General features: G+C 43.4%; 1 protein-coding gene across 1 annotated transcript in view; it reads left to right on the top strand.

The window, feature by feature from the left end:
- The first annotated feature begins 4,071 nt into the window (after positions 1 to 4,071).
- The window catches only part of LOC308285741 (myosin IXb), a 50,033-nt gene continuing 37,761 nt past the window's right edge, over positions 4,072 to 16,343 (top strand). The window contains exons 1-6 of the mRNA XM_080726590.1: positions 4,072 to 4,147; positions 4,996 to 5,812; positions 13,834 to 13,928; positions 14,208 to 14,270; positions 15,406 to 15,505; positions 16,035 to 16,135. Of these exons, the coding sequence (XP_080582716.1) occupies positions 5,045 to 5,812; positions 13,834 to 13,928; positions 14,208 to 14,270; positions 15,406 to 15,505; positions 16,035 to 16,135 (1,127 nt within the window). The 5' untranslated portion in view covers positions 4,072 to 4,147; positions 4,996 to 5,044. The remainder of the gene's footprint in view (positions 4,148 to 4,995; positions 5,813 to 13,833; positions 13,929 to 14,207; positions 14,271 to 15,405; positions 15,506 to 16,034; positions 16,136 to 16,343) is intronic.

Raw genomic sequence — 16,343 nt, 5'->3', positions numbered from 1 at the left:
AGTAAGATGCTCAATGTGTTTTTTGAGGTCATGGTTGAATTTTTTCTTGAGCTTTTTGCAGCACTTTCGTTTTTCATCGTATTTTTTGTCTCTGAGTTTAGCTGATTCTGCAATATCTGAGTTATACCATGGCTCTTGGCGGGCTTTAACCCTGGTGGTATTCAAGGGGGCCACGTCGTCTAGAGCATCGGTCAATTTGGTTTTAAAACCGCACCATGCTTCCTCGACATCTGTACACTGCAGCTCTGGGGAAAAGTCTACACCCGCTAGTTTGAGATTAAAAGCCTCACTGGAGTAGTTCTTCAGGCTTCTAGCAACGACAGTTCTGTGGCCACTAGCTTTGGGTTTGTGTATTTTTCGGGTAGAGTAGATCATATAATGATCACTAAGACCGCATACAATAGCCCCGCTAGCGGTGACTTTGGACTTGTCAGTGGTTACGACGAGATCTATGAGGGTTTGAGAGTGCTCTGTCACCCTGGTGGGTACTGTGACAAGCTGAGTGAGGCTGTATTGATTGCATAACCCATCAAAGGACTTGAACATGGGTGCGTCTTTACGCAAAATGTCCACATTCCAGTCGCCCAAAATGTGACACTCAGTACCGTCCACCTTTGCTAAGCTCTCATCAAACAGCTCAAAGAAGTCATTCTGATCAGGTGGTCTATAGACAGCGCATACTAGTATGTTTTTTGCATGTTCAAAGATTACCTCAATCCATACAGTTTCAAGAGAACTGTGGTGTAAGTCTGGACGGGGCATAAAATTGACATCATTATGTACATACATGCAAACTCCGCCTCCATACCTGTTTCTATCATTTCTGATTACAGTATAGTTGGCAATTTCAATGCTAGCATCCGTAAACGAGTCATCAAGTTTAGTTTCAGAGAAGGATAAAATCTTTACCTTACCGTCATGAAACATTCCCTTAATTAACTCCAGCTTTTTGGGATTCAAGCTATTGATGTTTAAATGGACATGATGAAGACCTGGTTTAGCAAAAACAACAGAGTGCATGTTCTCTGTAGTGATCGAACCAACGTCGGAGCAGGGGGGCTCTTTGTCTTCGACCGAGACAGGAAAGTTTGTCGTGGGGGGGAGGTGGTCATCATAGTCCGGTTGTAGTTGAGACTGAAGTGTGGGAGCGGTGGGGGTGGGGGTGGGGGTGGGGGTGAGCTCAGGTTCCTGTGTTGACTGTGAGCTCAAACAGGAGGAGATCCATGCCTTTTCGACCGCACGGGGGGTCGGTGTGGCGGCGCCGACAGCTTCAAAGCCAAGATATTGCGCCAGCCACGACTGATCACGATCCCTGGGGGGTGGCGGGACCAGCGGGGGGGCATCCGGCTCGACGGACATCTCCGGCGATCCAGCGGCTGCGAGCTGGGCACCAGCATCCTCGGTGACGAGGGGGGGCGGCAGGGGGACATCCAGGTCCACGTCGGCGCTGTTGTGATCACGATCCCTGGGGGGTGGCGGGACCAGCGGGGGGGCATCCGGCTCGACGGACATCTCCGGCGATCCAGCGGCTGCGAGCTGGGCACCAGCATCCTCGGTGACGAGGGGGGGCGGCAGGGGGACATCCAGGTCCACGTCGGCGCTGTTGTTATCGGGCGGCGGCTCGAAAACCACGGCCGCGAGCTGGTCACTAGTAGCCTCAATGTTGGAGCTTTGCTGTAGAGAGCCGCGTGGGCAGCCATAGCACTCGTCACCAGTAGAACCCGTGTCGATGTTTCCTCCGCTGGGGTTCTTTGTCTCGGAAAGCAGCTGTAATTCCCTCGTGAGACGGGCGGCTTGCCGAGTGACTACGGGACCTGGATGAACCTCAATATCACCAGAAAGAAGCAGAATAAAGTAAATGATGGACCGTCTGTCCATTCTGCCTATCTGGGGTTTGTTCTTAGTCAGCAGCAGCGTCCCAAGGACGTGTGTGTGTGTGTGTGTGTGTGTGTGTGTGTGTGTGTGTGTGTGTGTGTGTGTGTGTGTGTGTGTGGTTTGATTTGATTTGTTTGCAGAATAAAAAAAACAACATGTATGAACCAATAAAGTAAGCGACTTGTTTCTACTCAGTCCTTATGGTGTTCATTTGAATTACATGTCTTTTCTTTGCTTTGCTAGGTATAGTAGCAGACACTTTTCAACCATTTTCATGTTGGCCTATAATTCCTTCAGAGGTTACCTGCTTCTAATAGTAAAAGCTAAAGGTGATGTTAAATGTTAGATTGATAGGATGAGGCTACTCCACATACTAAGATATGTGAAATATGAGAGATTCCCTGGGGATAGAGTATGATGAATAAACCAACAAACCAGAAACACAAAACGAATACAGTAATTGTCCTGTAAATCAGCAAAATAAGAAATCTCCTAAATCTAAAGAAAAGAAAAGAAAGAAAATAAATCCAGTAATATATTTGTGACTGAGTCTCAGTAAAGTATTTATAAGTTAACTTCAAATATCTGCTTCAATGGAACAGGATCTGAAGGTCCGGAGGGCACTGAAATGTCCTGCATGGGATGAGGAGAGTGTGGAAATCTAACATGGGAGATAACCTCAAGAGTCCGGCTGTTCATACCTACAGTGGAGTCAGGGCTGCTGTATGGGGCTGAGACATCTCAGACATGGACGCTCAAAGCACAGCAGTAAATGGTCCTGGATGGCGTCTACACTAGAAGGCTACAATGGTGTCACATGGGCTGACCACATTAGAAACAGGGACCTCTGTGTGGGGGCCTCCCACAGTCAGAGAGAGAAGGATGAGGCTGGCTGGGCACTATGCCAGGCACCCGGAACTGGTCGCAAGCAAACTGACAATCTGGGAACAAAACACAAGCCAGCTGGGAAGGGAAAGAGGCACACCACCTATGTAGAGTAGACACCCTGCGGCAAGACAGCAGAGCTTTCAACACTGCAGAGTTCAAGACCCTAATACTAGACAGGAGGGTGTGGATGGCAGAAATTCAGAAGTTCCAAGTTAAAGATAGTTCACAGTCTCACATCGCGTCGCATTGACTTTTTTTTGCAGTAAGTGACTTTATTTTGTTAAAATAAAGTCACTTACTTCTATTTGCCACAAAATAAAATTTTGTTGCAACCAAAAAATATCACTTACCCCACTGGCTCTCAAAGTTGGGTCTGGGGACCCCCTGGAACAATTTCAATCCCATGGGGGTCCTTGAAAGTTAATAGGCTATAGTTAATTTGGCATCACAATCAGTTTAACTAACCACTTTAACCATATTTTAGCTATTCAAAATGATCTGCTATTTGCAATTTTGTATTTTTTTATGTGTGATTATTTAAAGTTACAGCTACTCTTATGGTAGCCTATGGCGGTCCCTGGCATCTGGCATCTTTTCAGATGGGGGTCCGCTATGTAATACATAATTTGGGGCTCCTTGACTGGCTTGCTTGCATTTGAAAATGCTTGAAATTAGTAGGCCTACTGAGTGACAAATGCCCTAGCCTGTATGAGTGTGTGGTAATATCTCAAAATCCCACAAGGGGTCGGTCAACGATCACTATTATCCCCATTAAAATAAAGTGTCAAATAGTTCACACTTCGTTCACACTCGTTGAAAATTCTAATTATACAGAGTTTCCCCTCCTTCTTTTATTTAAACCCTGTGAAATAGCTACCTTATTGTTCCCCACTCTAGAGAATAGGCTACTTTCCTCCCATTAAAGTGCGTTGGTGTTATTAGCTCAGCAGTTCATGGATTGTAGCTGTAGGGATCATCATCAGTTCACTGATCAGGCTCTCATCCACGTTTATCCACCTCGTCAGTCGACGGGTGCGTGTGGAGAAATCTAGGAAGTGAAACCATTCGACCAAGGAGGGACCCGAGGAAATCTCATGATCTAAGGAGCTTCTTTACTGTGATTCATTTAGAATATAAATAACGTTTAGAAAACGGGCTGGCGAATTGCATTTTTTACGCAATTTACACCAGGATTGTAAACTTTACATTGCAGTCTTTAGTGCTCACCTTTTCGGGAAGGAAGCACAGGTGAACTTGTTTTCCAAGTTGTAGTTGTTGCATGAACACCGCGAAGAGTAGGCTAGGCTGCCTACAACAAGTCTTCCTTGTTGTGAAGAAAAGTTTAGAAATGTTGTGAAATGACATGAATTCTCTACGTGGAAAGGTGAGTAGTAACCTTGTTGCTTTGGCTGTCCTGTCGGGTTTGTTACTGTTAAGTTATGTCATGGTGTCTCGTGGTGAATTGTTGGGAATTATGGGGAAATTGAGGACACCTTTGCATTATGTTAATATGTATTGTGGTTATGTATTAAGTGCCAATGACGCAAAAATACAATTAAGCTAGGAGTAAAAGTTTTTTATGTATTGATTGATTGATTGAAGAAGTTTGCACAGGAAAAGGTACAGTTTCATGACGGTACAGTTCACTGGTACAAGGTCAACTAAAAGGAGATCCTAGAAAAGCACTTGGCAGAAGTATCTCATATAACATTGAATGACAGAAGGATAGAACACAGTACTATGCAGTAGATATAGGCCTAGTCAGAAAAGAAGAAAAAAACAGTAATAATAAAATAAATGCAGTAGGTAAATATAAAGAAGGGTCAGGGGAGGGGAGGGCTGGGCTAGGTTTATTTATTTTTAGGGTTACTTTTCTTTTTCTGGGACAGTAGCTTAATTTCACTTGTTAGGCATGTATGCACAAGTGTATTACTTTTCATGACTCGCCCTTATTTTAAAAGTAGCCTACTGTGGTGAATGATATACCATAATACTGTATGGAATGTATTCCATATTTAATACATGCAGTCTATGGAATATCAGCCATTCTGCTGTTAGTACGGAATTAAAGTATATCAGCTGAGCTGCTTCATCTTGGATTAGGTGATCCTTTGTATTTATTTAATGAATCAATCAGGTAATTAATTCATATGTTTATTTACTTATTGCCTTTTTTTCTAATGAAACTTGACATTATTTCTCATACAAGTCACTCTCTCCTTGTTGCCTTAGTGGACGCCTGGGCAATGAGGTATGCTGAGGTCTTTCTGTGCATGTCAGGATGAGCGCTACAGATGGGGGACAGAATGGACAGTATGTTCTACAGATCTACTTCGGGGCGTCCCAGGACACGGCCCCTTCTCACTGCACCGTACAGGCCCAGACTGGGGACACAGCGTCCGGTGTCATCCAGAACGCAGGAGCCACCCTGGGCGTTGACATGAGCCAGACCTACAGCTTGCTGGAGCTCAGGGAGAGCGGAGGTCAGCCGGTGGTCCTGGGGGACGGTGACCGCCCCGTGGAGAGGGTGCTCCTGTGGCCCCCGGAGGCCCAGAAACCACACCCGCGGGACCAGGGGTACTATTTCATCCTCCAGAGGCAGGTCTGTGATGGAGGCACCCAGGTACAGAGCAGCGGAGAGGAGGAGTACGACGACCTCTGCACCCTCCCCACCTTGACCGACGACAGCATCGTGGAGGCCTTGCGCCAGCGCTTCTACAAACGCCACATCTACACGTACGCCGGTGGCATCCTCATCGCGGTCAACCCTTACAAGTGCCTGCCCGGCTACTACAACCCCAAATACGTCAAGATGTACGAGAAGCAGCCGCTGGGCAAGCTGAGACCTCACATATTTGCCATGGCGGACGCTGCCTACCATACCATGCTGCACAAGCATGTCAGCCAGTGTATTGTCATAACAGGGGAGAGTGGCTCGGGCAAGACCGAAAGCACCAGCTATCTCATCCACTGCCTGACCGCCCTCAGCCAGCAGCGCTACTGCAGCGGGGTGGAACGGACCATTCTGGGTGCAGGCCCGGTACTAGAGGTAGGTCACTGACACACAACTGGCTACTTGTAAGTGCACTGTTAAATCATTTTGGACGTTTTCTGTACTAGAAGGACAGGACAGTGGTCAGTTGGGAGTTGAAAAGTTCCTGGTTCCTCCTGGCTTCATGTCAAAGTGTCATTGAGCAAGACACTTAACCCCGATCTGCTCCCAATGAGGGCGGTTCCTTGAATAGTTGCCTCAGGCCCTCAGCCATTGGTGGTTTATGTCGGTGAATATATATCCCATATAAAAGTGTGAAGTGAGCGGATTTAATTTCATCAAGCATCTTATAAAGCTTAACCAATGTGGGCGTACTACACACTTTGAGCGCTTTGTGTCAAGATGTAGGCCAGAAGTAGGTCAAGCTTCACGTGTCGGACAAAGCCAAATGTTGGAGCTTAGCTCCTTCCAGGTGCTCTGGATAAAGGTGCTATAGAAATTTGCCATGCTGATATTTGGCAGAGAAATGTTACCTTGCTTACTGGCAAGCATTCATAACATAGATTACCTCATAAGGCCTTAAGAGAAATTAGAGGGTCTAAATCTAAGTTGACTGTTTACTGTATACTGTATGCTCCAGCCACCACATGGCATCCTTCATCATAGATCATGGGTGGGTGTGCTAAACAGTGTCTGCCAACAGTAATGAAAAGGTATTGTGTCATGTTTTGCAAATTTGTTTTTTGACTGGGTGGTCTTTACCCATACAGATGAAAAAACAGGAAGGGAGAATGGCATATGTTGGGAGTGGGACTTGCCACATGCTGAAACACTGAACCATTGTGTGACCATGTCAGTTTACAGCAGTACCATATCTGTGGCTGTGCAGACATGATAAGAAATTGAAGGTCGCATCTCTATTTGTGGGCCCATGTTTGTTGTTCATGTGTCAGTCACTGGGTTTTGTGCACGGCTACCTTTCTGTCAAGGAAAGGCTTATTATTCTAAATCTTTATCAACTTCTTTCATTCATGACTGAAGTGGACTTACAACGTGCGACGTGCGTATCAACAAGGGATCATAACTCACAATAATTCACCTGTTCAATAGTTGTTTGTTTTGTAATCTCAATGTAGTGAACAAAGCCAGTCGTCTACTGTATAATTATACGGTAGGCTGTTGTATGAGTTTGAGGATTACAGTGTGATATTGTTGTTTTCTAATTTTAGGGTCTGTTATGTAGAACAACACATGACTGATGCAGTGGCAACCACCAACACATACAGGAAATACACATTCAGCATTACTGTCTAGTGTCTACACCTCCAGCAATAAAAGTCTAATCTATAAAATCCATAAAGTTTGCAGTGCACAGAGACAAGTACAGTCAGCAAATAATGCATGTTGTTGTTTTTCCACTTACAATGTTTTTGGGGTTTTAAATAAATGGCCATAGTATACTGTACAATACATGAATATAAAAGATTTTAGAAAGTCTCTGTTTTTCCAAATTGAATGGACAATAAATCAGGCAAACTAGTGTCCACACCCACACTGAAGAAGGAAGAAGCAATACATTAAGGGAGAGGAATGCACCTCGGAATGCATCTGTTGTTCACTATGCTGCTCATTAGCGCTGCCACTGTGCTTTGTGACTGAGCACTGTTAGAAGATCGGTCTATTAGCCAATAGAGAATGGATACTGAAAGATTAATGAGAGAGGGGGGCTGCAGTCTCAGCAGGTAGGGCGGTCGCTTGGGAATCGGAAGGTTCATGGTTTGATTCCCTGCTCACCTTAGCTGTTGAAGTGTCCTTGAGCAAGACACTTAACCACTAAAGTGCTCCTGATGAGCAAGTTGGCACAGTGTAAAGCACTTTGGATAATGCAAGGCGCTATATAGATGCATCCTTTACCATCAGGGGGGCATACCGTTGTGCTACAGTTGATGACTTATTGTTATAATTTTTTTTTTGCCTTTATTGATAGGACAGTAGACTGACAAGAAATGGGGAGAGAGACAGGGAGTGACAAGCAGCATAGGTAGTCAGGATTGGGACTCGAACCAGCGACACGCTGTCAGGCTACACCGAGCCTATGTGTTATGCGCCTGGACCGGTAGGCCAGTGGGCGCCCCAATAACTTATTTTTAGTGGTGCTCCTGAAACAGGCTTAAGTGAACTGAAGCGTGGCCTACATCTGGCCTAGATATGGCCTACATCTGGGCACAACCGTTTCAACGTTTGTTGTACTCCCAGGGTCCCATTAGCCAAGCTTTACAGGGTCTGCTGTGATTGGCTAGCGGGACTCTTGATGAAATTAACTCATAAAAGCACCGCTCACTTCAGAGAGGTGTGATTCTTCTTAAAATATAATAAATTGTAATTGTCAAAAAGAAGTAATAATGCTCTGTGTTTGTGCTGACACTGCAACACTACTTTAGTTCCAGTTTCACACAGTCTGTCAGCAGACTGTAAGGTTATCACATCGGCCCTGTCAATGACTAACAGGGTTAACCACTTGCCTTACTACAGACGGTTTCTTTTCTGCATAATCCAGCAATCCTTTTCAAACATCAGAACAGTATGTGTTTGAATGTTATGGGCAAAAATATAGGGCAGCAGAAATGCCAGCACGCTCTGTTCTTGAGAAAATTACAGTGATTCTGGTTACACCCCTCTGCCTTAGTGCCTTGTTGTTGGGACCACCTTTTAGGTCAAAGGATCTGATAAAGACCTAGTAAAGGGTACGTACATATAGGGCTGGGCAATATACCGAAACTGACATTTAAACTTATACATATGTACAATGGTGGCTTACTTAAAATAGCAAAAATAGACGATCTACAAGCTCAAAATAACTTTGCTTGGGTTGAAGTGGTGTCCTGCCCCCAATAGGTGTTTGGCATCAACCAAACCCTGCACAGTAAAAATACGGACTGTGAACTTAAAGGAGTAGTTCACCCCCAAAATAACTTTTTTTCTATTGATTACTCATGCCATGGAGACTTGAGTTCAATAATATTGTTTTGTATTTGTCGCATTCCTAAGAAATTTGATAATAGTAAATTTAACCCCATTGATTCCGGATGGGGACCGAAATGCATTCGGGTCCCCATCCGGAATCAATGCGACAAAAAACAAAATATATTATTGAACTCAAGTCTCCATGGTGTGAGTAATCAATAGGGAAAAAGGGGTAACTACTTTAACTATGGGGGCGTAAAAATAGAAAAGCATCAGAGTGAAAGTAACATATAGCTTATGTTTGTATAGCATAAATCATTCGGCTGGTATTCAAATGTATTCTGCTCTCTTTTCAAAGAAGAGAGCATAAGAGAGCAGGATTACTGCAGCCTATCTATCTTTCTAACCTTTTACACAAAGTACTTTATGGCCCCACTGATCACACGCCCCTTTCTGATGGTCTCGCCTCTTTCGGCGAGAGAGACATGCTTTGGACGCTTTCTATCGGCGGGAACAAGTCTGACTGGTTTGTCTGAAAAACCATCAGCTATCGTACCACAGTGCTACCGCCGACCGGTCTCGCTGGCTCCTTGTCTTAGCTCCTCCCCAGTCAGCGTGGAAATTATTCAAAATCCTAAGCATAGCTGGAGGAGATGGATGGGCTTATTGTCTTGGGTTATTTATTAAATGAATAGGAAGTGGCGAGCATTGAAGAAGATAAGTGGTTCATGTGGCACTGCAATTAGCCTCAAGTGTAGCCAGCAGCAGCACCGTTCAATAATGAAAACTCTGCTGAGGAGGCAGGCAGCAGGATGTTGGGGTGAAGGACTGTTGATACCTTATCTGTCTACAGAGGTTTTGAGGATCTGTGTTTTAGCTGTTTTGCAGAATTACTGTACTTCTGCTGTCCTCATTTCTCAGTATGAGTCATATCAATACACAACATGTTAAGCCTATTTGAGGAGCCTTTTTGTATATTAAATCACAATAGTAAGGCCTTTTCTTACTTGGGAATTCAAGTGATATCTCATCAGGAATCCAGGATTTGTAATTGTATTCACATTGAGAAAACAATTAAATGATATAAAAAAATGGGAAGCAACTGCATCATAAACGTGGTGTTTGCAAAAGTATCTGAACCAAAAGAGTTTAAGCAGTCACAGAACAAGTTTCTTCATGTGACCAGTAATGGAATATGGAAATGAAATAAATAACTGAAATCTGTGATGCATGATGTGAAATTACATGCACTGAAGAATGGCCACTCCTAACTGGAACCATTTGAGTTCAAGACATGTGACCTTTGCATGTGACCTTTGTCTAAACTCGGAGCACTGTGTGTACTGAATCAGTACTCTAATTTAAGACATGTGGCAATCACTGCAGCAAGTGTCTTGTTTATGCTGTGATTGAAAAACCAAGAAAAGAAGACAATAGCTTGGTCCTGTTAGCGTGGCTATGGACTCTGGTTGGCTGGTTACTGTACGAGGGGGCGAGTCAGGCTGGGGGAAGATAAACGCGGAGCTCCACAGGCGGGAATGTGCAGCAGGGCGTTGGCTAGGAGGGAACACCACCTCCACACAAGAGTAGAGAAACTGTAGAGAGAGCTGAGGAATGGCGAACATGTCACGACAGGTTCAGCACAGTCACCTGGCAATCCTATAGAATCACCTGCAAATCAACTCCTTTCTCAGTCCCATCTGTTCCTCCTTTTTTCTATTCTTGTGTGTTTTTCTTTGCCTACCGCTTTGTCCATCTCTTTCTCTCTACTTCCTTCTGCTTTTCTTCCAGTGTCCCTCTCAACAAACTTACACTTTCTGTTCCCCCTTTCTATTTCACCTCTCTCTTTCTCTCTAGTCCTTCTCTTCTCCTTCCCCTCGTACTGTTGTCCACCCGCTACCCCGCTTATCGTCCTCGTTGGCCCCGTTCTGCTTCACCTCTCACAATTTTTGATACATATGGTGGAAAATAGAAACCAGGCTTGCTTACGACAGTGGCCCAGTGGGAGGAACATTCCGATACCTGCCAGACAGTGATAGGATCAGTATGCTGACTGGCTGTCTTCTTGACTGCGTAACATGCATATGCATAGTTTTGGCCTGTCAGGACAGGATCCCGGGAGTACAGCCCAGAGCCCACACTGGATGGAATGGTAGAAAACAGATGCTGCTGACGTGGGCTCACTTTGGGAAGATTGGATATTTCTCTCAGGCAGGAGATAATGTCCAAATCCCCCTGCCCCACCACCCCCCACCCCAAGGGGGAATCCTAAAATATGCTCCACCCTGCTCAAAAATGGATTGTGGGTGGAATGTTTTGTTGTCAGGTTGCCATTGTTTACATCTCAAATGAATCACTAGTACACAACACTGCATGTTGTTAGGGGAATGTTGAGGTTTCACTTTTCTCTCTCTCTTTTCGCGGCTGGTGTTGATTTCCCGCGTTGATAATGAATGCCAACGATTTCAGTACATGGCCACATTGGCCAGTAGAACAAGAATGTGCATACCTGTTAAATATTTCTCCTGGCTTGATGTCATTGCCTGTGTCGCTGTGTAATCATCCAAATGATACGATTCAGTCTTACTGGCATAAAACTACTATGCACTCACTCCATTGTGGGATATCTGATAGATATTGACACTAATGATTGCCTGTGGCACATACTTTTATTTTATTATGATATGCTTTTTGGTTGCCCAAATTAAGTGGATTTTTACAGGATTGTTCCTCTTCTCTTCTTTTTTTAGTGTTTTTAGAGACTGGAGTGGGAAAGCAGCCTTTTTGTTGTTTACTGTTCACACAACATGAACATGTCTGTCCATAAACACTCAAACATCCTTGTGCTCTGCAGAGTACTGCTGCACTCAGCTCTTCTTACTTGCCTGTCTCAGACTAGACTAGACAATAGCTGTCACAGTGTTATAGTGTGCAGACTGAGGGCATTATCTTGCTCGGAGCCTTCCCTTATGCCTTAACTTATTAGGCATTTTTTACTATTTTGAAAAGATGATTGCTTCTTTCCATCTCATCCTAGCATGATTTGGTATAACCTTTGTTCAGAAAAGCCAGAAAACGGCACAAAGTTTGGAAATGCATCACATTTGAGGCAAATTAACCAGGAAAGGCTGCTGTCACTACTTTGAACCAGTATTGAGTATTGACCATATTCACACGGTGGCCATCTTGCCATTAATTTAATGAAATGCCACCCCAGTTGCCACCCGGTTTCAATGCAAATTTCAAACATGGCTGCCAGGTGATGGTCAATAATGATCATAAACCTTTTTGATGTAACATTAAGGTACAGTATACAAAAAGTATATAAGTATACCTCAAGACAACTATAACATACTTGTTTTAGTCTACAGAGTTTGCCAGACATATTGATTATTGAAATTTGTCAAGGTAGGCTATTGCTTGAAAAAAAAGAAAAAAAGAAAGAGAAAATATATACAGTATATATGACACAAGGCAGAGCACATGACATACCGGTAAGTGGCAAATCTAATCACATGTGAATAAATGCAAGCTTTCCATTAAAAAACAGACCATAAAGTAATGATATTAACACGAACATTGGCAGAGTTCTCGCTTCTTGGTCGGTCATTCAGAATGATACATTCCTTAAGTAAAAAAATAAACCCACTGTCCTGGTTTGCCCCGGTGACTCACTGACTAAGAGCGCATGCCACGTAAATAAGGCTATAGTTTTTTGTTTCGTTTCTTGTAGCTGACCCCGGTTCAAAAACCGAACCCGGTTTGAATCCTACTTGGTGCACTTTACTTCCTGTCTGAAGTAAAGCATAAGAAGAGGTCAAATGACTTTGCAATCACTATGCAATACGTATAAGAACCTAGTTGACTATTTGTCATTTTTTTCCTACACTTTAAGTTGGCCTGCCAGTATGATCATTGTTTTTATTTGGAGAAGTGAGTATTGTATACCCACTTCTCCAGACACGACAGATTATGGACGACATACTGTATCGCATGTGTGAAATGTTTCATTATAGACATGGACATCTCTGGCTTCTATAGGAAGATACTCAAACCATGCATTTTCCCACCTTATACTCCAGGTATTCAAACACAATAAAATCTGGGACCAGGTGACTGACAGACTCAAGTGATTCAAGTCTGGCCAGTGATAATGAAACATCTTTTGTTACATTTGATTACTATTCATAGAACAAGAGCAGCTGTGCATGTTTTAAAGTTTCAGACTGATTAAGTAACATTAAAGAATAGCTGGACGATCAATATTATTGATCAGTGTTGTAGTTTGCGAGATTAGCGGCAGACAGACAGACAGACAGACAGACAGACAGACAGACAGACAGACAGACAGACAGACAGACAGACAGACAGACAAATAAATGGTGCATTTATATAAATGGTAAATGGTGCATTTATATAGCGCTTTTATCCAAGGCGCTTTACATAGATTGTGCATTACATTCATTCACCCATTCACGCACACATTCATACACCGGTGGCGGAGGAAACCATGCCATGTCAAGGGACTCTTCGACAGTAACTCAGGGGGAGCCCGGATTCGAACTGGGAACCCTTCGGGAACCCTTCGTGCTCTAATAACGGTTTATCTACCCCTGAGCTATGCCGCCCCACCCTACCCCACAGATGTGGGGTGGGGTGGGGTGAACACAATACCTTTGGTGGGGGGGCTGGCAAGTCAACACATGCCCTTTGGGCAAACTGGACAATTCTTTTGAGACCTTAGTATCAACCCTGGACAAGAAATCGTGATGTCAGTGTGCAAGGCTGTCGTCTTCCCACACCTGATCCGTTATGATTATGGCTGGTTCCCTACAACAGTTATGGCAGCATCATCCATATGAATATAACTTTTCACACGGTATGCAAAATTGGTTCACACTCACAGTTTGACTCTAGATCCTCACAGCACGTGTCACCCTAGTTCGGCAGGCAAAGCCCATAACCATCCACCACCAGAAATAGTTTATTTAATCATCTCCGCTGAAGCAGATATTTTACGATGTTTAATTCCGTCTGCCAAGAATTTGAGGAACCTACTTGCAAATGTGACTGCTTATTCTGCTGTGAAATAATGTTCTTTATGTTATAAACAGGCCTTTGGCAATGCCAGGACTGCAAAGAACGACAACTCGAGCCGCTTTGGGAAGTTCATCCAAATCAACTATCTTGAGAGTGGTGTTGTCAGAGGGTGAGGCACTGTTTATTATTTTTCTTTCCAAATCAAACCCATAGAGACGCCTGTCTTTGGACCTACCCATCAGGAAGCATTACGAATAACAACAACTGCTCTCCCCCTAAACTCTTACTAGTTTTGGTTGATTGATTAGTAATTGTAGTCTAATTATTTTGTGTTTAATTCAGCCTGAACTCAAGCTCTGTGCTTTATTGTACTTTTCCCTGTTTGTATTTTTGTTTTATCAATTGACATGGTGCATCTTGTCTTCCTCCTGTTTCTGCGTTTTCACAGGGCAGTGATTGAGAAGTATCTGCTAGAAAAGTGTCGCCTGGTCTGCAGAATTCAGAATAAGAGGTATGAACAAAGACAACTAACCCATAAACCCATTTCTACTGTAGTTATGCTGCTGAAACAAGTAGACAGCTTGGTAATTCAAAATACTGTTACTTTTTTCGTACAGTTTTTCTCCCAGAATCAAAGCACCCATTGTGAGAATTATTATTTTCATGCTTACTTCATTCACTCTTATGAACTTGAACTAGTATAATGAGCGTGTCCTGCATGGATGGCAGTGGTTCCTCAGTCAACTTCATATAATAACGCTATCCAGAAATATGAGTTGATCGCATCCTAATCTCAGTGAGATGCTTGGCTGACATTTCTGACATCCAAACCCTGATTGACTACTTGTCCCCCTCTAAGGCGTCATCGCCTTGCTGGCTTGGTGAAACTTTTGTCAAAATTCAATTTTTGTTATGGACACAAAAATGTGAAGACCATAATATTACCAGAAACATAAAGAGATGGCCCATAACGGGTCTATAACACTGAGAGTGTACAAATGGAACCGTAAGGGTCCATTTGGTTCCATTTGTACACACTCAGTGTTATGGGGGGTCCTTGCAAATAAAACATTTGAGAACCACTAGTACTAGTGGACTCCTAATATGCCATAGTGTCATAGTAAATAAGTGTCATACATATTCTGTAGAAACCTGGAGACAGATTCAGTAAGCACCCTTTGTCAGCCTTCTGATTGGCTCTTTCTGCCTTGTCCCGCCCTGGTTCCGCCTTTTTATGTTGAATTAGCTAAAACATCATTTTTGGAGAAATAAAAACAGGTAAAAACATGCCCAGTCATTATACTGCACCTGAGAGGCTCCTTTTTATTGAAACCAAGTTTAAAATGAGAATTGAATACACAAAATAACAATAAGAAGCAATTGAATTTCAATGGTAGTGGATGGAGAGAAAGGACGTTTGTCCCACCAAGACACAGCAACCAATGGGTGCAAAGAGGGGTGGGACAATAGTTGGGACTTGACAAAGGGTCAATTGGGACTTATGATGAAAATAAGAACATTATAATAGTGTGTAAAAAAGAAATCTAGAATTTGCCACGGACAAGACCAAGTCTTGCCACGGACACATTTGTCCATGTACGGATATGTTGATGACCCCTGCCCCCTCTGTGCCCTTTGGCATGTAGCAACTTCCATGTGTTCTACTATATGCTGGCGGGGGCGTCCAAAGAGGAGCACAAAGAGCTTCATCTTCTACAGCCACAAGACTACTTCTACCTCAAGGAGGTACAGTACACTTGATTCTCACAAGTAATTTTCCCATGATCTACTGTAAACATCCCTTCTGCTGCATTCTGGCTGGCATGATCCCAGGACAGACCCCCTTCTGTACCACCTCTGACCGTATTTTCTGTTTATTAAAGAGCTTGAGAGACAGGGAGACCCCTGTTACTGAGCAAACACTCTATAGTAATGATTATTATTAGTGCTAACCAAAAAATATAATTTACCCTACCTTTTTTCTAACATCAATTTAACCACTTAAAACCTATTTCATACAGACGATAAGCTCTCAATGCGTCATGAGCTTGTATATCTGCTATTATGGAAACATTTTGAAAAATCTTGAAAGATTTTAACAACATAAATCTTCTCTTATGGGGTTTCTACAAAACCTTTTCAGATGGGCGTCTGTTGTCTTCCGGTGTAATGTACCAGCCTCACAGACAAATTCCTTGTATGTGAAAACATTCCTGCCAATACAAATAATTCTCTACCCTCTTCAACTCTTGACTGCTATGTCCTCATCTCACAGGAAGACTTCCACTTGGAAGATGAGGAGAAACTCAAACATGCGTACAAGAAGCTCCATCAAGCTATGGAGATGGTTGGCTTCCTGGCTTCCACCAAGAAACAGTGCGTACTGGTTTTATTTTATTTTAATGTATTTATTTGCACAATAAAAAAAACAGTACAAGGTAAAACATTATTAAAATACATCATGAAGTGTGGGTCATGACCGAAAGTATAAGGTTGCGGGTGCAAGCGGCCGAAATGGGTTTCCTCAGACGCGTGGCTGGTATCTCCCTTAGAGATAGGGTGAGAAGTTCAGTCACCCGAGAGA

This window comes from Nannobrachium achirus, assembly GCF_963921795.1.
Source record: "Nannobrachium achirus genome assembly, chromosome: 5".
Taxonomy (NCBI): Eukaryota; Metazoa; Chordata; class Actinopteri; order Myctophiformes; family Myctophidae; genus Nannobrachium; species Nannobrachium achirus.
The sequence above is the reverse complement of the archived record's forward strand: the minus strand, read 5'-3'. Positions and strand labels throughout refer to the sequence as shown.